The sequence below is a fragment of the Lepidochelys kempii genome, chromosome 15 (assembly GCF_965140265.1).
Source record: "Lepidochelys kempii isolate rLepKem1 chromosome 15, rLepKem1.hap2, whole genome shotgun sequence".
In the NCBI taxonomy this organism is placed as follows: domain Eukaryota; kingdom Metazoa; phylum Chordata; order Testudines; family Cheloniidae; genus Lepidochelys; species Lepidochelys kempii.
Genome location: NC_133270.1, coordinates 26,783,793 through 26,810,778, shown reverse-complemented (window position 1 = coordinate 26,810,778; position 26,986 = coordinate 26,783,793). Strand labels below are relative to the sequence as shown.

The 26,986-nt window shown below is 44.6% G+C and overlaps 2 protein-coding genes across 5 annotated transcripts; both read left to right on the top strand.

Moving 5' to 3' along the window:
- The first annotated feature begins 599 nt into the window (after positions 1 to 599).
- VPS33A (VPS33A core subunit of CORVET and HOPS complexes) lies at positions 600 to 17,241 on the top strand. 4 transcript variants are annotated; one of them, XM_073313350.1, is made up of 13 exons: positions 603 to 743; positions 2,627 to 2,692; positions 3,211 to 3,338; positions 4,100 to 4,289; positions 6,138 to 6,254; positions 7,900 to 8,074; positions 8,824 to 9,017; positions 13,376 to 13,502; positions 13,720 to 13,787; positions 15,196 to 15,333; positions 15,910 to 16,047; positions 16,199 to 16,367; positions 16,849 to 17,241. In XM_073313350.1, exons 1-13 carry the CDS (start codon positions 642 to 644, stop codon positions 17,040 to 17,042), a joined length of 1,806 nt encoding a protein of 601 aa, XP_073169451.1. In that variant the 5' UTR covers positions 603 to 641; the 3' UTR covers positions 17,043 to 17,241. The 4 variants fall into 4 exon arrangements, 3 of the variants coding, with proteins under 3 accessions (XP_073169452.1, XP_073169453.1, XP_073169451.1); XR_012155123.1 differs by lacking the exons at positions 13,376 to 13,502; positions 13,720 to 13,787; positions 15,910 to 16,047; positions 16,199 to 16,367; positions 16,849 to 17,241 and adding an exon at positions 13,558 to 13,683 and having other exon boundaries at positions 600 to 743; positions 15,196 to 15,279; XM_073313351.1 differs by lacking the exons at positions 13,720 to 13,787; positions 15,910 to 16,047; positions 16,199 to 16,367; positions 16,849 to 17,241 and having other exon boundaries at positions 600 to 743; positions 15,196 to 15,309.
- A 3,347-nt stretch (positions 17,242 to 20,588) lies between these two features.
- On the top strand, positions 20,589 to 24,245 carry LOC140898695 (uncharacterized). The gene has a single exon (XM_073312879.1). The coding sequence runs from the start codon at positions 23,905 to 23,907 to the stop codon at positions 24,037 to 24,039; it is 135 nt and encodes a 44-aa protein (XP_073168980.1). The 5' UTR covers positions 20,589 to 23,904; the 3' UTR covers positions 24,040 to 24,245.
- Positions 24,246 to 26,986: the final 2,741 nt, after the last annotated feature.

The window sequence follows — 26,986 nt, the reverse complement described above, 5'->3', positions numbered from 1 at the left end:
GGGCCCGCTACCCCAATACCCCCCCCGGGGCAGCGGCCGTTACCCCAATATTCTCCCCCCCGGAGCCGTTATCCCAGTGGCCCCCCCGGGGCAGGGCCCGCTACCCCAATACCCCCCCGGGGCAGCGGCCGTTACCCCAATATTCTCCCCCCCGGAGCCGTTATCCTCGTGGCCCCCCCGGGGCAGGGCCCGCTACCCCAATACCCCCCCGGGGGAGCGGCCGTTACCCCAATATTCTCCCCCCCGGAGCAGGGCCCGCTACCCCAATACCCCCCCCGGGGGAGCGGCCGTTACCCCAATATTCTCCCCCCCGGAGCAGGGCCCGCTACCCCAATACCCCCCCCGGGGGAGCGGCCGTTACTCTCGTACCCAGCTGCCCTCTCCTCACAGCTCCTTCAATGCCCCGGGGCAGGACAAGCTCCGCGGCTAAGGGTCCCACACCCGTCCCGTCACTGGGGTCACGTGTCTGCGCTGCCGCCTCCCGGCGCGCGGGGCGGCCGTTATAGCCGGGCCCCGGGGGCGGGGCCGGGTCGTTGGGAGCCTTCTGGGGCTCGAGGAGGCGGGGCCTGAGCGGGGAGATGGAGAGCCTCGCCGAGTCACGTGATCGGCGCTGTCATGTGACCGGCCGGGCCTGGCGCGGGATGGCGGCGCACCTGAGCTCGGGCCGGGTGAACCTGACGGCGCTGCGGGAGGCCGGGCGCAGGGAGCTGCGCGAGTTCCTGGACAAGTGCGCGGGCTCCAAGGTGAGGGGGCCCGGCCAAGCGCCCCTCGCCCGGAGGGCCTGAGCTGCTGCTTCTGGGACCTCCCCCCCCTCCGGCGCCTGCCCAATAACTGCTCCCCCCGTCCGGCTCCGAGACCCCTGGCTACCGGGGCTGCCCCCCGCCCCGTCGCCGCTCCGACCTGTCCGGCTGCGGGGCCGCCCCCCTCTCCCTGCCCGGCTGCGAGACCCCTGCGGGGCCGCCCCCGGCTTTACCTCCTCTCGACTTGCAGCTCTGACTCCCGGGGGAATTTCTCCTGTCCTCCCCCGGCGTGGGGTGCCATGTCTCTCCCCGGGGCTGTAGTCTGAGAGCGTTATGCGATGCTCTGGTCTCCTTCCCCCCCATCCTAATCTGCAGCTGTACGATCCTTTCTGGGCTCTTCTCAGGGGCTGGGGAAGTGACTCCTCTTCTCGCCCTGGTCCTGGTCTATAGTTTTGACAACCGGGGGGGGTTGGCCCCACCCTGAGATGCCAACCGGGCCTTCCTGGTCTGCAGATATTTCCCTGATAAACAGCCTAGCAATAACAGTCGATACCCTTTCCAGGCCCTTCTGTCTCAGCATCTCCAGGCACCTCAGACTTCTGGTAAATGCACCTTGCCTCATGGGCTCTAGACCTTAGCTAGCCCCCATCCAAACATCCCATGTGGAAACACATCCAAACTAAAATAAGGAATATTCCTTTCTCTGTCACTCAGTGTCACTTGCATTCACACGGGACTAGGACTAGCACTTACATGCAGAGGAAGAGGTGTTAGGAACAGCCCAGCTGCTTCTTTGACACCCTGTGCGCTCTAGGGACCCCTGAAGTAAAAAGCCTCAGGAGCCCATGGCAACATCACTGCACAGGCCCGCGCAAGGGTGGTAATAAATTATCCCAAAATGCTTTGCAAACTCAGACTAGAAACTCCGCCATTGTGTAAGGCTGGCTCCAGTGCTGGGCTGTCCTGTGGTCAGAATGTGCCAAGCAACTGAGTCCCTGCCCTATAGGCCTCAAGTTCAGTCAGAAGACGGCGCAGGGTGTGTGGTTGTGGCATCTGGACTGCTCTGTAGGCCAGATGCGTTCAGAAGTTCTGGGAGGGAGTGTCAGGTGCAGTGTGGAGTTAGTGGAGGACAGACAGAGTACCAGGGAGAGGGTGAGGGTAGAGTCAGGTAAGAGTGGAGTTGTAGTACATGAAGAACAGGAGTTTAGTGAAAAGCAGCCATGCTGGCCAGTGGCTGAAGTGGTCATGACAAATGGTTACAGGAGCTTGGACTGCTGACTCTTGGTGGCTTTGCAAACTATTGTCATGCTGTGCAGCATCATTAAAATGTAGCCACCTCTGTGGGGTAAGGCAGGCAGAGCCCAGCATGTACCAGTCACTGCACAGGAAGTTTTGCCTTTGACGTGTCTTCACTAGGGTGAGTAGAAAGCTCACTTAATGCTCTTACCAGGTGCCCTGCTAAACTGGCCAACAGTGACCATGACACTGGGTCAGGTTTTGTACTTGCACTGAGTGGAACTCCACTGTCTTCCGGGTAGTAAATGCAGCTGCACCAAATTTGCCCCAGAGTCCAGCCACCTCAGTTCCTTGTCACTTTCCCCTTTGCTAGACTCACTGAGGCAGGGCTGCATGGTTTTCCGATTCAGTAAAAATCTCTTGGGAGGTTTAATTAGCATATTTGAAGCGTGTTGTGCTCCTCTAATGAAAGGAACTAGAGATGGGCAAAGGGTTGTTGAAATTCAACGGTTAATTCATGACTGTCTTTTAAAATCAGCACTTCCTCGGAAAGCAAATGTTTGAGCTTCTGAGGGCAGCTCACCTACCCCAGGGTTTTCTTTCCTCTTTGGAGCAACTGACTTTTCTCCGTGGCTTTTTTTTCTTCCTAGGCAATAGTGTGGGATGAGTACCTCACAGGACCCTTTGGATTAATTGCACAATACTCACTTTTAAAGGTAAGCCCTACATGGCATTCATGTTGTGCTGATTAATACTGAGACTCTCAAAAGCTATTCGGACCCTCAGTCTCATAATTGCCTCTAGAGACTGTTAGCACAATTTCTATAAACTGTCCTAGTTTTTGCTTTTCAAACCCTAATTCTTACCGTCCAATGCTGTCACCACGGTTTGCCAGTCTTTTATTTCTCTGCTATAAAGCAACAATCTAAATGAGCTTCAAGAACAGACTCTGCCTTTTCGAATATCACTTACTGCTCTTCTGCCAACTCGCCTCCCACAGACCAGATGTGCAGAACCTTCATCTTTAATGGTGGTGTAATGCAGTAAACTAATAATTTACATAATCAGCATATGGAAATAGAAGAGAAATCCATGTTGCTATCCTTAGATAAGGTGTCACAGTAACAACTAATGGATCAACTCCAGCTGATGTGGCCCTTTCTGAAACCAGTTTTCAAAATAACAGGAGTTGAGTTGGATACCGTGATTGAATACCATTTTTGTCTCCTCACAGGAACATGAGGTGGAGAAGATGTTCACCCTCAAGGCGGGCCGTCTGCCCCCAGCCGATGTCAAGAATATTATTTTCTTTGTCAGGCCCAGGCTAGAGTTAATGGATATAATTGCTGAAAATGTGCTCAGGTAAAGTTGGTGTTTCAGTAAAAAGACAACAGCTGCTTCCCAGAGCTGTGGTGGTACAGTGGAGTTAATGTTTTCTTTTTCCCCCCTCCTCCTCCCATCCCTGGTTCATACCAGGCATAAGTTATGAGTGACATAAGTTGGGCAGATTTCAGCCCACTCACTAATAATAAATCTTTCACTTCAGTGTGAAACTGCTACACAACTTGGCATGACTGGGATCAGAATCATGGCCTATACGTACAGCATCACTGAAATGCCGTCATTTCTGGAGTTGGAGGATGAGAAGCAGGTGCATAGCAACAGGATGGAGAGGGGGAAATTTTTGGTTAAGGACACCAGGGAAAATCTCTACTCAGTTTTTATTAATTGCCCTGGAACCATTCATGTTCATCAGAGCAGATAGCTCTTGTTTGAAAGACCCACCGACAGTCAATGGCAAAAGGTAAAGGCCGAGTCAACCCTGCTTGGGATTCGAACCTGTAGATCTGGGCAGAATAAGTATTAGGCCACAGACCTACTGCTTAATCCTTGCGCCATCCCCTTCACTGTAAAGGTGTTGATTTGTACAAAATATTCTGAAATAAAAGGCTGTGAGAAGGGTTGCCTTTATTTATTAGGAACTTGAAAGTATCAGTCAGGAACTCTGTCTTGCTTCCATTCAATGCCCCTTTGTCTTCTGTATTGCCAGTCTGAGAAACCAAGGTTAGTGTACTGTGTTACTGTACTCAATCTTATGACAACTTAAGCTGACTCTCTTCCAGTGAAGACAGAGTTCGCTCTCCGCTGAGGGACTTCCACATCTTGTTTGTGCCCCGTCGCAGCCTATTGTGCGAGCAGCGGTTGAAGGATCAGGGCGTTCTGGGATCCTTCATTCACAGAGAGCAGTACAGTTTGGACCTCATTCCATTTGATGGAGACTTGTTATCCATGGAGTCTGAAAGTGCATTTAAAGTAAGTGCTGATTTCTTCCTTGAGGGAAAAGATACTTTGCACGTTTGTGTTGCATCCATCATCCAAGGATCTCAAAGCACTTTTCAGACTGGTTAGCCACAAGGCAATGAAAGGAGTTACAGAGCAAATGTGGTCTGACTGTAGTAGAACAGTGGACTGGGAGTCAGAACTCCTGGGGTCTGTTTCTGAATGCCATGATGCACCCACGGACCCATCATTTTACCAGGCTATGTGTCAGCTTTCCCATCTGTTCTAATGGGGTAATACTTGCATGAACAGAATTTGTGAGGCTTAAATAACTAACCTTTATAAAGAACTTGAAGTTTCCTGTGTTAAATGTGTTACAGAAGGGTAAATTGTAATTGTTAGGGTGTCACACACCACAGCAACACAAAGACTTAACACTTGTCTTAAGATGGGCAACAGTGCTGTGTGTGTGTGTATATATATAGATACAGATATAGATATCTATCTCCTGCATTGCCAGCACATCACATGTAGTGCCATTAAGTCTGTGTGCGGCTTCCTTTAGCCATCTCCCCTTAGTGTATTGAATCTAGCCCTGTGTGAGCAGCAGAGAGGATGTCCGGACATGATAAAACTTGCCAGCTTGGTGACACATTTTCTAATTGACCAAGTCACAGGAAAGAGACTTGTTGTTTCAGCTCTGTTACTCTGCTGCATTAAATTAGGAGCAGCACATTGGCTAGAGAATTCTAAAATAATGGGTTTGATCTCATAACAGTTCCCGAATGGTCGTTATTAACTCTAATCGTTCTGAGCAGAGAGAGCCCCCAGGACGAGGAGTTGTTCTGCTTGTGAATCCAGCTCCCCTTGTTGCTGGCCCACATCAAAGTTGCTGCTTTGCAGTCCTGTCGCTGGACCGCCGGCTGGTGTCACAGAAGCAGTGTTTCCGGGAGGAGTAATCAAACGACCCATTGTTGCTCCTGGCCCCAGCTGTAATCTTCCCCCTCCTCTTGAATTCTTCTCGCGGTTGAGGTCTCTCTCCTCTATGGAGGAGAGTGCTGGGCTTAATCTCAGGGTCATTTTTTCTCTCAAACTGAATTTTTGGTTGTTCTGTGCATGTGTCTAAACAACCAGCCTGCACCTGCAATGCTGTATGGACGGCTAAATAGCATGGTGAGTGGTAGCATTCACTTTCACGTTCTGACTCACTTTTTAAAGTGAGTTTAGTGCTGGAAACGTCCCCAGTTGGCATTGCTGGAGATCACTGTCCTATTTAACCACAGAACATGTACTGCAGGGGGTGGGGAGGAGGCGGGGCAAGGTTCCTCGACCCTGACCCCATGTAGAAGGGCAGGAAGGGCTAGCTTAGTCTCCACAGCCCATTCACTCCTGGAGCATCTTCTGTGGGCTTGTGTATACAAACCATTGGGTGCAGGGCAAGCTGGGGCATACATCTGTTGTGTGCTAGCTTTGAAAGCAGGGTAGATCAGAGTCCACTGGGGAACTTTTACTGTGTGGCAGCAGGGTCCTCATGGACAGTTGGTGTATGGCAGGTCAGTGTGGGGTAGATTTACACCCCAGCTCAGTGTGCACTCACTGTTCATATAGACAACCCTTCAGTCAGACAGCTAGTGCTAACTATAATGATGATTTTGTGACCTGCATGCTTGTCCACTGGGGCCTGCAGCAAAGCACCAGCTGGTATCCCAGTGCTCGCTGATAGCAAGTAATGACTTTGGATCACTGAAACCTGGAGGTGAAAGGCTCCGTATCCTTTAAGCAATCCCTCAAGCCATCCAGTTCAGCCAGGTTCTACGTTTAAGATGATCAGGCTAATTAAATATCCTCCGTTTCTGTAACCTTCCTTTCCCTGTCATTTAGGAGTGTTACTTGGAGAGTGACCAGACAAGTCTGTACCATGCAGCCAAGGGACTGATGACCTTACAGGCACTTTATGGAACTATCCCACAGATCTTCGGGAAGGGGGACTGTGCACGGGTAAAACAAATTTAAAACATCTTTGTTTCTAAGAAGATAAATCCTTTTGTTTCTGGTGGTGGTTGTTTTGGAGCTGCCACTAGTGTGTGTTGGGTTTATTGATACTGTGGGTCACGAGCTGGATTTTGCTGCTTGGGCGCCTGTTGGTCGAAACAATTCTCAGTCAATCTGTCACTGCGGGTTTTACTGTCACGAGTCCCCTCTGAGTTGCTCCCCTAAAGGAACGTGTTTATAAGTGTGTTCCCTACTGGTCGTCTTGCCTGCCCAGATATCTTCCCCCCCTCCCTGGTGAAAGTCAGCTAGCTGCTGAGAGGCTGACACGCGGTGATATGTATGTCTGTATTTCACTGGAGTTTGGACAGTTCACTTGGTTTTCATGAACACTATGATGTTGGAATCCCAGAAATTTGTGGGTGAGGTTCTGTGGCCTGTAACGTGCGGGAGGTCAGACTAGATCAGGGATCGCAAACTCGAATCACCACGAGGGCCACATAAGGACTAGTACATTGGCCTGAGGGCTGTATCACTGACACGCCCCCTCTCCCCCCACGCTGCCCCCGGCCCCGCCCCCACTCCACCCCTTCCATGAGGCCCTGTCTCTGCCTCGCCTCTTCCCACCTCTTCCCCGCCCCCATTCCAAACCCTTCCCCAAATCCCCGCCTCTTCTCCGCCTCCTCCCCTGAGCATGCGGTTCCCCGCTCCTCCCCCCCTCCCTCCTGGAAAGCGCTATGTGCCGCCAAACAGCGCCTGCAAGTAGGCAGAGGAGCGGGGACGCAGCGCACTGGGGGGAGGGGGAGGGGAGCCTGGTGAGCCGCAGGAAATAACTCCGGGGGGGCGGGGAGCTTGGCGGGCTGCAGGAAATAACCCCACGGGCTGCATGCGTGTTTGAGACCCCTGGACTAGATGATCACAATGGTCCCTTCTGACTTAAAGTCCACAAATCTATGAGTAAATTAGAGTTGATAAAGACATATTGACCCCGACCAATGAATGAATGTTCTCTGCTCTACCTCTTTAGTGCTTTGTGTAATTTAATTTAAATATCCCAACCAGTTGGGCTTGCACGCCTCCCCACGGAAGACCGTTCCACAGACACATAGATTTCACAGTCAAGAAGATTCTTTGATATTTGACCTAACTTCATCCCTTTTCTCCTAGTTAGACTCTCTTAACCACTCTAAGTAATTCCCCTCCCTCCTTGGAGTTAACCGACTACTGATAGCTGAAGGGTTTATGTACCTTCATCTTTATTCATCACTTAGTCAAGTTACGTGTGTTGTATCCTTTTGCTCTCTCCCCATAATTCAGTCCCTCTTACCAGATCATTTTTGTTCTTATTCTCTGAACTCCGTGCGGTTCATAAGTATCGCTTTTGGTAAGGAGGCATCTGGAACTGAATGCAGAGTTCAGGTTCTGTGACCATTCTGTCAGACTAAACTAACCAGTTTTGTCGTAGAATAGTTTGGTTTGTTTCTTAATGGCCCTTCCTCCAGTTGTACCAGTTACACAGCTTGCCTCTCCTCCCATTCACTTCTTATACATGCACTTCTTTTCCTGTTTTCATACGTGCATATGTCTCTAAAGCTAGTTATCACAGCCACCCTTCATGGTCTGAGCCATAACGAACCAAATATTTTCTTTCCAGCATGTGGCTAACATGATGATCAGGATGAAGCGAGAGTTCCCTGGAGGCCAGAACTCAATATTTCCAGTCTTTGATACCCTCTTGTTGCTTGACCGCAATGTAGACCTGTTGTCTCCTCTAGCTACTCAGCTTACTTATGAAGGCCTGATTGATGAAATATATGGAATTCAAAATAGTAAGTGCAGCAAACCATGGACAGTGAAACGAATGGAGTAGAATAAAATTCCTGAGTGCTAGAATAAAGTGCAGGGTGCCAAGTGGAATTTGGGATGAAGGTGAGAATAATTTAGCTGAACCTACAAGAGGGGTGGCTTAGTTGCTTGATGTAATTAAAAACCCTGGTTTCAATCCCAAAAAGGTGAGCTCAGTGCTTCATCCATCCCAAGAAGACGAATTGAGCACAATGCTCTTCGCTACGTGTGAATCCTTGGGATGTCAGCTGTACATGGACATTAGTGATCCCAGGGCACTTTTCACAAGAATAGGGATTTTAGCTAAAATGTCCCCTCAACATGCTGTTAGTTTCCACCCTCCACTGAAGCTGATGCTCTCTGCACGCACTTTGTAAAGCCGTTTACCCCGCTTTCTTTACGCTCCATGGGATGATGAAAACTCTAGGGCCAGAAGCATGTGGAGCTGGTAACTTCCACCTAATGTACTGATGAGGGTGAGCAGAAGGCATCTCTCTGGTACTGTATGGATCTGTGTATAGGGCTCCTTGTTTACATATAGCTAGTAGGGATTTTTACTCTTTCAAATTAGGGGAAATCATCTTATATGTGGCAGCATTTCTTCCAAGTTGTAATATGGGTGTTTACACAAGGCTAGAGCTGCCTCTTGCTTGGGGAAAGGTTTTGGTTGGTTGGTCAGTTTAAGTCCTCGGGTTTGAGCTCTAATTTGTCTGTTTTCTTGCTGTGTTGGTAGCTTATGTGAAACTCCCTCCTGAAAAGTTCGCCCCTAAGAAGCAGGGTGAGGGTGGCAAGGATCTCCCCACGGAACCGAAGAAGCTTCAGCTGAATTCTGCCGAGGAGCTGTATGCTGAAATTCGAGACAAGAACTTCAATGCTGTGGGGTCAGTGCTAAGCAAGAAAGCCAAAATCATATCTGCAGCCTTTGAGGTAAAGGACTTGTACACCGTGTACTGCCCAGTAGCATGTCACCTGGGCAGTCTGCTCCTTCCGGGTGGAGAGTTGGGTCTGACTGCTCTGCACATTTGAGCATGAAACAAGGCTAAGATCCACTAATACCCCTTCCAATGCCTACCTTAGTATTACATGAATGCAGCCTTTGGCATTTTATTTCCCTAGTAGTTTTCAGTAAATTGAACACATGGGATCCAGACTGTCCCATAGTTAGTGATGGTTCAGATTCCAGGTTTTGGCTTGAGCTCATCTCCACTTTAAAATTCTTTAGGGTCTTGAAGTAGCTTAAGCATCTTAAACTAATCTAAAGCCTCATTAACTTTATAGCACCACCCAGCATGCTAAGTGCATCATAAAAATACCAGAAATAAAGACTTGTCCCTGCCCAAAAGAGCTTACAGTCTAAATCAGACTTGATATTTATATAGCGCTCATTATCACACCTCAAAATCTGGAGTGTGTTTATCCTCTCAGCACTCCTGTGAAGTAGGACAATGTTGTTATCCCCATTGTACAGATGGAGAACTGAGCCACAAAAAGTGAAATATTGGCCCAACTGAAGTCACTGATAAAACTCCCTTTGACTTCAGTGGCAACAGGATTTCACCCTAAGTGACTTGCCAGAAGTCACTGTGACATTCCCCAGGGTGCAATCTGAACCTGTGGCCTGCTGTGTCCCCTTAGCTCTGCAGCCTGGGATGCCTTTTATACTACTTTCCTGATGAACACCAACCCGTCCAGGCTCTGCTCACTCTGCCACCAACATGCAAAGTCACTCCCACCTGAACACATGACTGCTATGCCCAGCCATCCATGAATTGCATACAGGGCCACACCCGGATATCCTTCAGCCCACGCCTTGCTCCCCAGACACGTGTGTCTTGTACTGCTCAGTAGCCCACTTGACAGTCCAAGCTCCTAGATAGTTCATCACTCCAACAATGGGTAATGATTACGCACCAGGCTTGTTGACCTAAGTAGAGATTCCCAAGTACTTCAACAAAACACACTGATTTAAATAAAACAAGTTTCTTAACTAGAGAAAGACAGATGACAAGTGATAAGGCCTAGAAGTCAGAATTGGTTACAAAAGAAAAAAGGATAAACACACAACCTAATTCCTAAACTTTACCAAGGCTAATTGCCTTCAAAGCAAAAGGCTTGTCTCACTATGTGCTGCAATACATTTCACAGGTTGGCCTGGGACCACTCCACTGCTTTGTTCAGTTCTTTCAGAGTCTTCGTTGTCATCAACAGAGAGATGGAAAGGTGGCTAGGGACACTTTTTTCTCCCCTTCTTATACCCTCAACCCTTTGTGCTGAAAAATTCCTTCCTGAGTCATGGGGCCAGGCAGTTCCATTGCATATGTGAGCTCCAAACTGTCCTTCGGATGAATTGTAAATTTCTTGTTTACAACTCCGCCACAACCACCCCTGGAGAATGTCCGATTACACCGGTAATGGCTCCTTAGCACTTTGCTGGCATGCTAGGGTGTTTTTGTCTCTGAGAAATTGGTTTGTGGGCCTTACCCAGAACCACAGCATGTTTCAGTAACAATCCTATAGCAAAACCTCATAATTTTACATGCCATGTTTGTTTCACACATTTCAACAGGATGAGGCATACTTTGCACAAAAGATATCATAACCATATACAAGTGGTGAACATGGGGTACAGGGTGTCACAGTCACACACAAAGTCGGAGACACAGCAGGGAATTGAATCTGAGTGACTGGATCATCCTCCCTCCTTTAGGAAAACCAAAGAACTCGCAATTGGAGGAGTGGGGCATAAGACCAGTGGAGGGCTGGCTAGAGAATGGGAGGCGCTTATGCTGGTTTAAGGATTTCTTCAACTACAAGCTCTTTGGGGCTTGGCCATCTCTTTGTGCTAGATTTTGTACACAAAACAATGGGATCCTGACCGCTTCTAGCTGCTGCCACAGTCAAATACACAATAATAAGAGTGTACATGGCCAAGGACTAATAGACACTAGTTGTCTTTTAGCCAATGGGCACCTATTACAGGTGTGCAGTTTACCAACAGTGAGACTCCAGTTGGCCTGTCAGTTGTTGCTCATTAGCTGTAGAATTGAACACTCTTCTCCCCCTACCCCCCGCTTTTAAAAACAAATACACATGCAAAACGAGGAAACAAGTCACACAGTGCTTAACTGTGCGACCTGCTGTGCTGTGTTAATTTTTTGTTCCTTCCATCTGCTTTTAGTCACTTCTGCCAATCTTAAGGCCAGTTAGATGTACCATATATCCATCTAAATTGTGCATTCAGATTTGACTTGCAGTAATAGACACTTACTGGGGAATTAGTGTTGGAAGCTCCCAAAGATTAAAATACTTCACACTGGAAGGGAGGAAAGAGATGTGAGATTTTGTCAGATGTAATAGGTGATAATGAAACAGCAGTACTTTGGCAGCGAAGGGCTTGTAAATTGCAGACTTCATTATCGCTCTCCTGCCTGTACTTGCCCATTTGTATAGTTTACATTTTAGTCAAGATAATTTTTAAGAGCGCTTACTTTTGTAGTCATTGTGACAAGATGTGGATAGGTTGACTGGGCAAAACACAAATGTCTGAATTGTTCTGACTAGGAATTCTTAGATGTCTGCGCTTCATCAGACCAGGTTTTCTAGATTGCTTGGGGCAGACTTTAAGGATTGGGACTTATTTAGTTTGAAATAACTTTTAAAATAGGCTGCTATTCAGTTTTGGAGAGAGGGGAAATACTCTCTATTCCCCTTCCTCAGGGTACGCCAAGCACTTCACGCTTCTCTGACAGCTTTCATCTGAGGAGCTGAGAGCTTCAAAAATGCTAGTTAAGTCGTACACCCTGCGAGAGAGGGGTGTGTTCTCCCTGTTCTGCAGTGGGGGAACTGAAGCATGGTGGAGCTGGATAACATGCTTAACCATCAGTCAGGCAACAAGTCAGTGGCAGTGCGAGCACCAGAATGCCCCATGTTTCTGACCCAGTCCCTAGCTTTAACCACTAAACCTGCCTCCTTACGCCATCTTGTCCAGCTCTGTAATGAACATGAAGTTTTATACTCTCTACTACCCATTGATAGAACGTTGTAATATCATCTTTCAACCTGGGTTCCATCTTTGCTGTTTCCTTTGCCTCTTCTCTTTACAGCCCTTTGAGTGTAGCTTTTAAAATGTTTCAGGCAACACTTTGCAGATTGCAGATCCCTGAAATGTTTGAAACTGTTGCATAAGATTTTCAGTCTCTTTTCTAAACTAGACCTAAGGCGGGAGAGAGCAGGGAGACATCTGCAATCTCCTTTTCTTTCTGCTTTCTCAAGGATTCTCCTTATATTTGACAGAAATAAAGATAAGAATTTAAGCTAATATTTTACATGCCTGTCAGAAAAAGACCCACCTGAGTAAATGGGTCAGTAGAATTTTATAAGATTGGTTTAATATCTACTGTATGTTACCTTATCCTAGGGATTTAACTCCTTAGCTACAGAGCAGCTACAAGAAAAGGAGTACTTGTGGCACCTTAGAGACTAACCAATTTATTTGAGCATGAGCTCATGCTCAAATAAACTGGTTAGTCTCTAAGGTGCCACAAGTACTCCTTTTCTTTTTGCGAATACAGACTAACACGGCTGTTACTCTGAAACCAGAGCAGCTACAGTGTCTATGCTTTGAAATAGTATGTCACAGTGACTGCATCTCAAATCCAGTGACACTTAATGATAAGATCTTGAATCTCCTCATACTACTTGATGTATTTGTGTGGAAGATCAGCAGCCACTCCTCTCATCTACCAAAGGAAATAAAACTTCACTTTTATGGGCCTCAGTCTCCCTATCTGTGAAATGGGGATAATAATATTTGCCAACCTCAGAGGGCAATTGAGGCTTGCTTAATGAACACTTGAGAAGTACTCTGGGATCTTTGGATGGAAGGCACAATAGGAGTGCAAGATGCTGTACTATTTTAATGTAATTGCACAGAGAAACGTGATTAGCAGCCTCTCTTGTAAAATAAGATATCACTGTGATGCCAGTGGTGGTTTTTCTCATGGTGCATTTACACAACAGCTTTATAAACTGATGAAGCAACAGTGCTGTTCTAGGAAACAATATATTTTTGTAAATGCGGCCTATCTGAAAGGTCAGATGTCACTGAAGGTAATGGATCAGTGTTTCAAGATGACAGTAATGAAGCTCACTACTTTCCATTTTTCATAAAGCAATGAACACAGTACACACTAAACAGACAAAAACACACCTTTTGATGAAATGATTTACAGACATTTATTATTATAATGAATAAGCTCTAAAGTATAATTGCTGGGTCTTTTTAGGAAAGACACCATGCTAAAACAGTTGGGGAGATCAAGCAGTTCGTTTCACAACTGCCACACATGCAGGCAGCAAGAAGTTCTCTAGCAAACCATACCTCGATTGCGGAGCTAATCAAAGACATTACTAGTAAGTATCCTTTTCAGTATTCCACCTACAGTTGATCTTGTGTTATGTCTTGCAGCCAAAGATACAACTTTGCTGATTTCATAAAAAATTCAGACACCAGGAACAAAATACTTGCCTTATTTGTACTTGGGCGACTCTGCGACACCATTTAATACACAGATAAACTGACCCTTATTTTTAGGTACTGACTTACTAATGTATTGAATTTTTTTTTAAGCATCAGAAGATTTCTTTGATAATTTAACAGTGGAACAAGAGTTCATGTCAGGAATAGACACTGACAAGGTGGGTGGAGAGCAATATCTTGCCTTTACGTGATTTTTATCTTCTAACCACAGTCTCCTAATCACAAAACTTGGTGGGGGTGTGTTAATACAGAGAAACCTAGACAATGGCTGACTCTGATTTGATGTCAGTCTTGAAAACTTTTAGTATGTTCCTTGTGTGTTATGGAGACGTTCTTTCCAAGTGGTGCATACCACTTAGGATGCAGTGGGCACAATTTAAGTTGGCGTTTTATAAGTATGTCTTGGTCTGGTAAGTTGGACGAAAAGGGGCTTTGCCCCTTTATGGGCTCCCTTGTAACAGGGCCAAAAAGGAGGAAAGCTTACAGCGATGGACAGGAAGGGAAGGATCCAGTTGGGGCCAGGCCAAGATTACTGTATTGCCCTTCCTGCTGACTGGGAGAGGTATTTATACCCCACATAGCCACGAAGAGGGCCTCTTCATGAGGATCTGGCTGGAAGCTCCCACCTACCTATCCATATACTTTGCATAGGACCAGGTTTGCTTTTGGCATTCTGTGGCCATTACTCTGGTTGCCTCTTCTCTGGGGGGCTGGGAAGGCATTTTCCCCTCACTGCCAGATTGGCCAAGGCAGGGTGGGTTTTTTCACCTTCCACACAGCTGATCTGAGGACCCAAGGTTAGGTTATCTCGCAACTTGTATGTATAACTTGTAGTGGCTGTCCAGGGCAGGTACTTGCTATGGAAGGGATGCGCTTATCAGATCAAAAGGCTCAGCAGGAAAGCATCTTTTATGGGAGCTGAGTATAGGGGGTTCCTAAATCTGCATCAGCAGAGAGCCCATTCTCCCTCCTCCCTGCACTGTACAATTTATTGTTGGCTTTTCCTAGACATTAAAGTGAATAAAGTTGCAGCCTAATTAACCTGCATCCGTGGCCTCCTGTCCGTCTTCTGGTGTGGATGGGCAATAGCTGCTGTGCTGCATTTTCTATCTGGCCCGGGGAGACTACGGTCACCGTTACAATGCTGTGGTTCTGCTGCATAGAGTGCAGCACGGGCAACTGTCGACACAGCTTCAGTGCACTGTGCTTTGACTTGTGTAGTGCTCTGATGATATGGGGGTGGGTGGGGAATCAAGGATGAGAGTTTGCAAAATACTTGCAGTGTATCAAATAGGATCATAGATATCCATTGTTGACACCATTGACAAAGCTTGTTAATTGGAACCACCAACGCTACAAAGCTATTTTGCATATATCTAAGCTGCTTATGTAACTGCTGTGATCCCTGTTTTACCTTGTCCATCACTATGGGAAGCGTAAAAGCATCTTCCAAGAATGTTATCTTTGCTTTGCCATTAAAAGCAAAAACAGAGCTTTTCTTTTCAGCTCTGTTAAAATCCTAACCTAGGTTTTTGGTTGACAGCTTGAATGTCTGTTTCTTTATAGGTCAACAATTACACTGAAGATTGCATTGCTCAAAAACATCCACTGATCAAGATATTAAGGCTGGTTTGCCTGCAGTCAGTGTGTAATAGTGGACTCAAGCAGAAGGTGTTGGACCATTATAAAAGAGAGATTCTCCAGGTCAGGCTAGAATTGTTTAACTAATAATGTGGATATTCCTTGCAAATTAAGGTCTCAATCCTGGAAAGATTTGCACACCATACATATCTGTGCACACATGAGTGATCCTAATGAGTTAAATAGGACTATTCACATGTGTAAAACTTCACAGGATCAAGGCCTACACGTGTTTTAATCACTGTCCTGTGTTTTTAAAAACTTTTAACAATGTGAAATATATTTAAACATATTTATTTAAAACATGCATATAATTTTGTTTTGGGCCACTGTCATGCTTTCTGTTGCATACTGCAAAAAGACATTTGTAAACATTCATTTTAACTTTACACACTCACTTGTTCCCCTATGAGTTGTCTTGAAACTGTGTCCCTAAAATCAGTGTTTAATTGAATTCACTATTTAAAATGTCTCTCATTGTCTTGCAAACCTTGATGGTGTCTTGTCTATAAATTTCAGACTTCAGCAAGTTGTTTGGTTAGTGTCTAGTGTTACATAAAAATCCCCTGATTTTATTTCTACTCGCTCTTGATGCGTAAATGACAGTACTACATTAAAGGCAAAATCTTCATGTTACAGACTTACGGCTATGAACATATATTAACCTTAAACAATCTGGAAAAGGCTGGACTCTTAAAACTTCAGACAAGCAGTAGAAACAACTACCCAACAATCAGGAAAACCATGCGGCTGTGGATGGATGATGTTAATGAACAGGTAAACTGAATACTTTTATCAACAGACCAGTTGGAAGATGGACACAGGTGGCGGGTGGGGAGAGCTTGTACATTTGCAAGATTTTAATATGCTGAAGTATCACTTTTCAGTAGAAAACTCTACTGCTGTTCATTTCCCTCTCCTTCTACAGAACCCAAATGATATTTCATATGTGTACAGTGGCTATGCTCCATTAAGTGTGCGTCTGGCACAGCTGCTTGCTCGCCCAGGGTGGCGTAGCATAGAAGAAGTTTTAAAGATGCTCCCAGGACCCCACTTTGAAGAGAGGCAGCAGTTACCAACTGGCCTTCAAAAAAAGCGTAAGCTTCTTTGGAATAACTTGATTAGTCTGTGACCATTCTACTGTGAAATTCACTTACAGAGTCTGATATAGTGACTGACAGCATCCACCTGGACTGTTCATTTGATTAGTAATTCTAGGTTTATCATCTTCCCAACTTCAGTACAGTGAGCTGCCTTTGATCATTGCCCTAAGGTGGTAGAAATAATTCCTAGCTATTGTACTGTATAGCCTTTTTCATCAGTAAATCTGATAGTATTTACAAAGGAGGTATTACCTCCATTTTACAATAGGGAAACTGAGCCATAGAGAGGCTGGGATTTGCCTGAGCTCACTGGCAGAGCCAGAAATAAAACCCATTCAGTGCTCTATCCACCAGCTCCATATCACTTTTGCAATTTGACCGAAATCTGTGCTTCAGTTTGGCCCTAGGGTGACTTCAGAATAACCCTGTCCTTTCAGCGCCAGTCCAGTTTGTAACTGTCTCTATAAATGTTCAGGTCAACAGGGAGAAAACAGAGTAACGCTGGTGTTCTTTCTGGGAGGTGTGACCTATGCTGAAATTGCTGCACTGAGGTTTCTTTCTCAGATGGAAGATGGAGGCACAGAATATGTCATTGCCACCACTAAACTAATCAATGGCACAAACTGGATCAAATCCCTGATGGAGAAACTGGAGCCCGCACCTTTTTAGAAGCTATGTAAAGATTCAGTAAAATGCTTCAGGCTGGCATGGGGCCTTCAGAAATGACTGCAGCTGGAGAACATGAAATCATGTTTGCACGGGTGCATGTAGTGGCTACACTCTGCTCTGTTCCTGCTATATACGGAACTTCCCTAATAACTGAGTGACTCTGACAGAGGAATATGAGGAAATAAAAATCAGTATTAGAGCTGTTGGTGTCTGAACTATAAAATCATAGACCTAACACAGTGTTATGCTGTCTGATCTGTCTGTCTCTCACAAAGCCCTAGGCCGCTTCACCTTCAACCAAGGGAGACTGGCCTATAATCTAATTGATCTCTGTGCTAGCAAGTCTTTCCTGCTGCCTTTAGTTCTCCATTTCTTAATATCTCCCCCCTTACATCCATGCCTGCTTACCCCAGCTAGATGAAAGTTGTCCCCTCTACTTCTGTCAATATTTGTTACTTTCCTCTCTTCAGTATCTGCTCAATGGTGGTGGCCTGGTAATAAATGTAGTTCAGCTGTGTTTGACTGTTCCTACCCCCCCCCACTCCTCATACAACCAAACAGACAGCAAATGAGTTTGCAATAGACACTATCCCCTTCCTATCTGCCTTTGCAGGGAATGATACTCTCTGGTTTCTTTCTCCCATTGCATACGTCCCTTTTGTAGCAGTAGCTTGCACTGTACAAGTTGAATCTGTTTTTCTGGGTATGTCTACAAACCCAGCTGTTTAATCCTTGCAGGTCACTGACAATTAATAATAAAAAGACAGGGAGAGCTTGAGTGGCAGAAGTCACTTACATTCCTCAAATCTCAAGGGCTCATCCAAAATACAGCTTCTTCCCCTTTAGTTTGTCCTTACCACACAAGTTTCGAGCAACATCACTCTTATCTGAAGAGCCATTGCAGCCTCCCATGGCTGCTGTGTACGTATTGATGTTACTGGCTGTGTGCGTGGCTGCTTCAGAGCACATAAGCTGCAATAAATATGTAAATCCTCAGTTACTGATGACAAAGGGGCTGCTGGAAACCACCATCCCATGTGAGCAATAAAGGAGAAAAAGCTACACAAAAGTTGTATATGAGTCTGTACTCAATAGACGAATATCTGCTTAAAGAATTAATAGCAGGGGTGGGCAAACTACAGCCCCATGGGCTGGATCCTCAGGGCTTTGGATGCAGCCCGTGGGATTGCCACCCCCATGGCACCGTGCCGCTCCCCTGGGGGGTGGGGCAGAGAGCTCCACACACTGCCCTAACCTGTGGGTTCCACACCCAAAGCTCCCAGTGGCCAGGAACCCCTCCCCCAGGGATGTAGTGGGAGCCGTGCAGCATGGGGCCAGGGCAGGCAGCCTGCCTTAGCAGCAGTGCCGGGCCAGACCCTGCACCCCAAGCCCCTGCCCCAGCCCTACATTCATGGCCCTCCATGCAATTTCCCCAAGCAGGCCTTGGGCCAAAAAGTTTGCCTACCCCAGTTATATACATCTTCATTTGTTACCTCTTAAACAGCAATGATTGCTTAACAAGGAGAAGCTGACAAACTAATGCTCCTTTAGAGCCCTTGTGATGCACTGGGGGGGGAGGTCTCGCAAGACATTTTTTTTTGGTAGCCTCAAAGTGAGGCCTAAAACTCTTGCTGATGGCCGCACTGACAAATTTTTCCTAAATAGGCACATACACATGTCCAACTCCTTGTAATTTATTGACCCTTTCTGCAGACTCAAAAATAATGGCGTTGTCTCTCTCTTCTTTACTGGCCCTCAACAGAACAGAAACACAAATAAGCTGCTCTGCAGGGTCTTGTCTTTTTAAAGAAGACTCTGCTGCTGTGAAAGTAACAAACAGCACTTTTCACAGCAGCAGACACACTCAGGCCTGGCAAGCCCAGGGACACATTAAGCCTTAGATGGGGAGGTCAGCAGGGGGCAGGTATTGGGGGGGGGAGCATAATGGGCTGGTGAAGGCAGCAAGGGCCAGGGGCAATGGGGATGTGAGCCTCACAGCTGGGGGGTGGGGGGGGGGGGTGGAGCCCCATGGCCCGAGCCTGCTGTCCGCCACCCAGGGCTGGACCCTGACCCTACCGTCCCAAGCAGTGGTGGGCAACCTGCGGCCCACACATAGCCCATCAGGGTAATCCACTAACAGGCCAGGAGATGGTTTGAGTTGGATTCAGTTCTGCCTCCCGCATCATCGCCAGAGCTGGCCACTCTAGTTCAAAGCTGTGAAAGGGCTCCCTTGTCTGAAGGAGGAGCCGAGCCACAAGGAGCAGCTGTGCCAGCAGACGGTCAGTGTAAATAAACTGTCTTGTGGCCCACCAACAGATTACCCTGATGGGCCGTGTGTGGCCTGCAGGCCGCAGGTTGCCCACCACTACTCCCCAGGAAGGTGAGGAACTCACTAGTTGTCTGCTCCTCCAGCATTAGTCTCTCCAGACGGGGGCAGGGTCAACCCCTGCTGGTGGCCCTGTGGGAGGGACCACTGCTTTGCCCCCCGATCACTGCCCAGGAGGCTGTGGCTGCAAGAAAAGCCCCTAGTGGCCGCCTTTGGGAAACACTGCACTAGGCCTCCTACATGAGAAGTGCTGAGTATCATCAGCCACCCTTTCAAGCACAGTGGGTGCTTGACACCCCCTGAGTTTAGGAGAGCTAGATTAATTATTCTCAGTGATTCACCTAGCTTTCCTGAATTCATAATGAGTTGAATTCCAGTGTTACTTATGCAGCTGGAGTTCAAGTTCAAACCCATCTAAAATGTTTGGCCCTTAAGAAAAAGAATCCAGGTGTTTTTTCAAGCAGAAACTCTTGCCTTAACAAATGTCTCCTGCTTTAGAATTCACCCTCTTTTGTGGGGCACATTCCTCCAACCCCATAGTTATACTCTTGTTAATCCTTTAAATAGTCTCAATTTTTTGTTGAATTGTGATCTAAAAGACAAGGTTTGTGATTAGATGAACATTCTATATTCTGCTACATTTGTTTATTTTAAATTGAAGTTCCGTGAACATTTGTGAAACAAACCCTAATATTTAACCAAATCCTCCCTTTAGCATGTATATTCTTCAAGCAGAAACAGAAGACTTTACTGAGGGCAGGTCTACACTACAGCTGGGATCCATGCTCTGCGATCAATCCACCAACGGTCAATTTAGCAGGTCTAGTAAAGACCCATCAAATCGACAGCAGATTGCTCTCCAGTCAACCCCTGTACTCTACCCCCGATGAGAAGAGTAAGGTATGTCAACAGGAGATTTTCTCCCATCGACCCCCGCGGGTCAACACAGCCTCAATGCGAAACTGCTTAGCCAATATCTAGGCTATGTCTACACTACCGCGGTAAGTTGACCTATGTGAATAACATAGCTGGAGTCGACATACCTTAGGTCAAGTTACTGCGGGGTCTACACCGAGGGGGGTCGACGGGAGAAAAAAATCTCCCGTCAACTTACCTTACTCTTCTCGTCAGGGGTAGAGTACAGGAGTCGACTGGAGAGCGATCTGCTGTCAATTTGGTGGGTATTTACTAGACCCACTAAATCAACCGCTGGTGGATCAATCTCAGAGCGTTGATTGCAGCTATAGTGTAGACCTGCCCTTAGATTTCTACCATACAAGTAATATACTCTTAGTTAACATTTTTATTTCTTTGATAAGTACCTGAGGAACATTTGACTTTTTAAAGTATGTAAAAAAACTGAACGGGAAATTTACCACCTGATTGTTCTTACCTCAGGTATGCGTGAGCTCTCCAGTAATAAAGCATCTGTCAAACTGAGGCCTTATATCTTATTACAGAATAGTGGGCTGATTTTCCAAGTATTGGAATCAATACTTGGCACCTTTGAAAATCAAGCCATAAAGAATTACAAATTGCACCTCTGCAGAGTTCTTTGCCTTCCAATTTTAACCATATACAAACACATTTATAGTACTCAAATATACTAGGAAAGATAAAGTGACAACCATGAGTTTAGGTTTAGTGTTTAAAAAAAAATCAAATTGACAGCTCCTCAATAGGCTTTCATAATTTTATTATTTAAATTGATTTTTCTTTCATTTGGATATACATTTTCTCCTGTAATACTGCATCATTTTGATACTGCCTGAGACTGAGAGAACAAAACTGAGGAGAGAGAAGAGTAAAACCAATTAATCTGGTTTTACTAGCCAAGCTAAGTGAAATGTAAAAGGTAATAGCATAAATAGTTAAAAAACAAGAAGTGCTAGATTATTTAACTTTTTCATTTGTACTAAGTTGTTGGTAACTGGACTTGTTTCATAAAAAAATATTTTTAACCTGCGTATCAAATTAAACTTCAACTTTGGCCAGAAAGAGCGTTGTGTGTCAGCATATCATTTCTGAATGGACATCAGAACTAGCAGCTAGATTGACAGTTACACAGACACATCAGCTACAGGGTCTCTTCCTGGAAATATGCAAGAAACAAAGTCCGGAGTTGACCAATTCTCCTGGGGAGCAATTACTACTTAACAAGCTTCCTGAGCTTGTTTATGTTCCCTTCTAGCTAAGGTCTTTCTGACCGTGGGGTAATAATTTGATAACAAGAGATCCTGATTAAATTAAGAGGCCATTTGCTAGAGCATAATGTCTCAATAGGTAAGAGATTTGATTTGCAGTAGATGCTCTTGCTTCTCTGTGCTGCATATATGTCTGGTTGTTTAAAAGCCAAACCAAACAACCTTTACCTTTTAAATAGGATTATTAGTAACCAATTCACTGAGACTAGACTGACATCTTGACATTTTTTCTGTCATTTTAAAAACCAAACAGTCTCTCTCTCTGAGGCAGAGATTCTGTGGTGTGGATATGTGAAATACAGTATGTACCAAACTTGACTTGTGATATTGCAGAGGTAAGCCTACCTTCATCCATCATTTTTGATAACCGGGCCTAACTAGATCTACAGGCATCCATCCGGTCACGTCCTGTTGATCTTAAGAGATTCCTCAGTTCTCACAGACAGGCCATTAAAAAGGAGGAGGATGATACTGGAGTGGAACAAGGCTAAGAGCAGAAAATTATACAAAAAGCAGAATATGCACAATAAAGTATCCAAAAACATAGGAAACTGACTGGTGAAATAAGAAGAAGGAGATGAGCTTAAGATCTGATGCAGAAAAAATAAGGATATTTATGAAAACACAGTGTTAAATGACAACTGGGAGGTGGGGAGTTTCATGCATTTTAAAGTATGCAATATATTGTTCACATCAAAAATCTCCCTAGGATTTATGGCAATACCAATGGTTGGACTGTTCTGTACTGGTGTGCTGTCAGCACAGAGAAAGCAAAGGGTCTATGTCATATATAATAATTGGTCTCTGACCACACCTAGTCCATTAGTACTGGTGCAGGCTGTAAATACAACCTCATTACTCCTGACTCTTCGGATTAGCAGACCAGAAGGGGATCAAACTACATCACCAACCTTTTAGAAGCCAGAAATTCAAGAGAAAGCTACAGAACAAAAGCAAACAGAAACTTTAAGAAGTAAATGCAGTCACCTATCCCACGGTAAGCAGTTTATTTATCTCTTTGTCAAGATCTTGTTCCATAATTAAATTCACGTAAAACATTGGTTAGTAAATAATTTCCATACTCTGAAAAACTATATCTAACAGATTTTTTTAAAATTGCAGTATTTTAATACACCTGACCATAGCGTGGGGTGTGGGGAGTTTAAAAAAACGTTAAAACAAAATATATATATATTTTTAAAGCTGCTGTTTAGATTTCACTTCATGTTTCTAATTAATCACTCCTTTGTTAAGTGGTAGGATGGAATTCATTTTGCTTCGACTGGAGGTATATAATTTGAAAGAAAAATAATCCTTTTTGGTTAGTATTAGCCTACTTTCATTTTCCTTTTGGTCATGCATACAAAGGTACAAATATTTTTGCTCTGGTAATTTTCTGATGAAGGATCAATGAACATGCAACTGTAGATGGGGGTAGGATTCCTTACACCTTAAAAGCCTAAGTAAGTAGCAAACAACTATTGCAAATATATTGAGATTTTACATAAAGTTCACTAACTGGTGTCAACTGATTGGGCAATGCACAAATATATATTTAACTGGGGAGGAAAGAAGTTTAAAACATCTTATCCCTTTCCCTTTAAAAATAAAAAAGGTTATTTTAACAGGAGTTATGAAGCTTTCAGATAAATAAATTTATCTTTAATCCCAAATCTTCCCCTGATCCAAAACAAAAAGCCTGCTCTGTTCCTGTCTGTCCATTAGAAGCAATTATAACATTAAATATTAACAGTGGCTTCTCTGGAGGAATTGACCACTTTGATTAGAGCTTTTTGTTGGTACTAATGCACCATCGGCGAATGCTCTAAATACGAAGCTCACCAGCCACATATCAATTGACAGAAGGGAATAATTCCAGGAATTGGCTGGGACGTCATCTGTCTGCTCGTGCCCTAGTCCACCCATATGTATTTTTAACCTTGTTTATTTCTTCCACTCTCCCACCCCACCCCAAGTCCTAAACTGGTTTGTGATCAGATCCTGCAGCACCTTTCAGCACTATACATCCTGAAAACTCTGAAAGAGACTTTCCAAATACACAAACACCGTCCCAGCCTGACACTCTCCCCTGGCAATTAAAAAGCTTCTGACAAACCATAGTGTCTACAGATATTGTTTATACCAGAAGCTATCTGAATCCAGACTTTTCTACATGCAATTAGCAGGCTCTCCCTCAGCTCTGCAACCGCTTGCTCAGAATGGTTCATTCTCCCCTTTATTTCTCTTCCTTTCAGATCAGGGTACGTTAGTGGGGAGCAGAGTGTGAGACAACGGCAGAAATCCCATCTGGCTTGTGGTGCTTGGAGGAACCATGCAGGAGTCCTTCGCTGTCCACTTCCTGAAAGTGCTGAAGGAGCTCCTGGCCTTTGTGCTGTTCAGTTACACAGTGCTGATTGGGGCACTGCTCCTGGCTGGCTGGACAACTTATTTTTTGGTGCTTAAGTGACGGCTCCCCTCTATCTTCTTTGGCCACAGACTAGTGCAGAATGTGCAAAAGTCACCACCAAGTACCCTGCAGCTGGCATCTGCTCAACAAATAGAATGTCAGTTCATTTTGGCTCCACAAACTTTGCAAGTCTTTGTTTTATTATTGGCTAAATACAACCTTATTTTCTTTTGTAAAACAAAAAATGATTAAAAAACACCTTGCTGACCCCCAGTGACTCTTCGAGACTCAATCTTTGGGATCAACCCTGTCCCATGCCTGAAGGATCAGAAAGATGGCTGGCAATTTTGTTTTCTGATCAATCTTCTCCTTTTTGACATCACTCCTGAAAATAGCAGCTTGTTGAGGGTGGTGGATGAAAGGGAGGGAGAAAGCCCAGAAGTGGTGCAGAACCATTAGAGTGTGAGTTGGCCTCTGAGCAATCAAGTCCAGACATGTCTGCTTCAATCAGCCTTGTTATGGCGGTAAAGGCAGACAGAGGCTTAACTTTTTAATTTCTGATCCTCTTATTCAGTCCTGGAAGTGCTTCCCTCAAATCAGCATAACGCATGTCTCCTCTCTTTTTGTTTCAACATTTTTATCTGATGGTGTCCAGTTTTCCAGCCTTTCCCACCGGAGCATGATATTAGCATATTTGGAAGAGCTGAAACCAGCAAGGCAAGAGTTTTACTGGGACCATGCTGTATAAGCAAGCACTAAAAATATCCTACGCAACTAACCTGTCCCAGGAGAGAGGGAATAAAGTGACTGGCTAGGATTTTCTGTAATTTCTATGGGTCAGAACTGTTCATCTTAAAATAGTGGTAAGACTAAACAGTGGTATCTGGTAAATCAGCATCACTCCATTGAAGTCAGTGTAAATCAACCCGAAATCTCAAACATGCTGAAAATGTGCACCTTCATAAAGCTGTATTAATTTCTTATGCTTTTATTTAAGCAGACTGAAGTGTAAAAAGGACAAGTGTCCTTGGGAGTTTGTTTAAATAATTCTATGATTTTTAGAAAGAAAAACAAAACCTATCTTTTAACTTTCATGACCTACATGGCATGTTTCCAACTTCTAACAAACATTTTAATAACTGCAAACTACTGGGTTGAAAATGAGCCTACAGAATGGTAAAATATGGGCAACCACATGGTGTTCTTCTAGATACTGCAGTTTACACCAATTGCAGTGTTACAGCAAAACACAGATGTTGTTTTACTGACATCAACATCTTGGTCTAAGGCCTGCAAAGGCTTAGACGTTTTAGCCCCACTGACTTCAAAGGGAGTCTGAGACTATTCACAACGCGTAAACTTGATCATGTACTGTACATAAGTCTTTGCAGGATCAGGGTCCTAGTGCGCAAGTGATTTCTCTTGTGGTTTGTGTCACGCAGGGCAGTCCACTGAGCTGACGTCATGTTAGCGAAATCTGGTTCTAGCTCATTCAAGCCAGGTTTTATGCCACTTAAAATGTATTTCTGTATAAAAATGTTAGAAAAATTAAAGTGAGTAAAAAAATGTCATTTGAATTAAAGAAATTACCACACACACACACCCCTATTTCACAGTCCCTGCTCTTTTTAATGTCATCAGAAGTCTGTGGATCTTTGGTCATACACCGACACTTGGCCTGTTGTGCCCTATAACTGAAAATATTTATGACAGAGGGAAAAAATATTTTTCCCTCAGAATGTATTTACACTACTCCCTTCTAAATTAGTGATCTGTTGATGCCCATGACAATGACTGAATAAAAAATAAATAGAACATTTTAACACAAACAGAAAACTTTTAGAAGTCAATAGTTAAAAGTTTGTCCGGTTAATTTACAAAGTGCCGTTCCTGTCTTTAATTTCAGATCATTCAAATTGTTCATTACTTAAAGACTAGCAACTTCACTCCCAAGAACAAATGTAGTCATTGGACTTTATAAATAGCAAAGTAGCCCCATTAAAATAATTAGGTGTTTGTGTTGGATAATTCTAGATTACGTGTCAGAAAGGAACAAGAAAAGTTGCTAATTGTAGACTGAGTTTTAAAATGGAAAAATCCACAAAGGATACAGCTGTGTCTATAATGTAAAGAAATGAAGGAAGATATCAGAACGAGCTCTATTAAAAAGTTACCAGGCAAAATTCACACTAATGCCCTAAATCTGCAAGCCATTATGTGGCACAGAGAAGTGAGTTCAAGATCATTATACTCCAGCATGTGTGAGTTGAAGCTGTGCATGAGCATAAATAAGATTAAGCAATAAGGGCCTATTTGCCAGAATAACAAGAGGTCAGCATAGACAGGAGAAAAAGTTGTTATCAAGCCAAACCATAAGGAAAAAAGTTCAGATGAGCTGACAATTTCTCAATGAGACAATATTAGAGGCACAACAGCAAACTATCCCAATGCGGAGAAGAGCCAGGCAGACTAGTAAGAGGCCAACGTGACTCCATCAGTTCTTTAATGACTTAAAAATAAAAAATCTAAAAAATGAAAACATGGACAAATTGCTGAGTACAAATCAACAGCTCAGACATGTACAGGCAAAATCAGAACGGCTAAGGCACAAATTAGTTACACCTAGCAAGAGACATAAAAGACAGGAAGAAGAGGGTCTTTAAATAGATTAGGCACAAGAGAAAGACAAAGGAAAGTGTAGGTGCTCTACTTAGCATGAAAGACAGCAAATAACAGATGACATCAAGAAGGCTGAGGAGTTTAATGCCTCTTTTGCTTCAGTCTTCACTAAAAATGTTAATTGTAACCAATACTTAACATAATTAAGATTTAGATAAGTTAGAGCTATTGAAGACATCTAAGTACTTAAGAAACTAGCTGAAGCAATCTTGGAGATTGTTGCAATTATCTTTGAAAACTCATGCAGGAAGGATGAGGTCCCAGAGGACTGGAGGAGGACATAGTGCCTTTAAAAAGGGGGACAAAAGACCTGGGGAATTATAGCCCT

Excerpts from the sequence above, each read along its gene's own strand:
- VPS33A (XM_073313350.1), top strand. The coding sequence starts at position 642 with ATGGCGGCGCACCTGAGCTCGGGCCGGGTGAACCTGACGGCGCTGCGG. Across the intron at positions 8,075-8,823 it reads AATATATGGAATTCAAAATA|CTTATGTGAAACTCCCTCCT; the intron begins GTAAGTGCAGCA and ends CTGTGTTGGTAG. Across the intron at positions 13,503-13,719 it reads GCTAATCAAAGACATTACTA|CATCAGAAGATTTCTTTGAT; the intron begins GTAAGTATCCTT and ends TTTTTTTTTAAG.
- LOC140898695 (XM_073312879.1), top strand. The coding sequence starts at position 23,905 with ATGCAGGAGTCCTTCGCTGTCCACTTCCTGAAAGTGCTGAAGGAGCTC.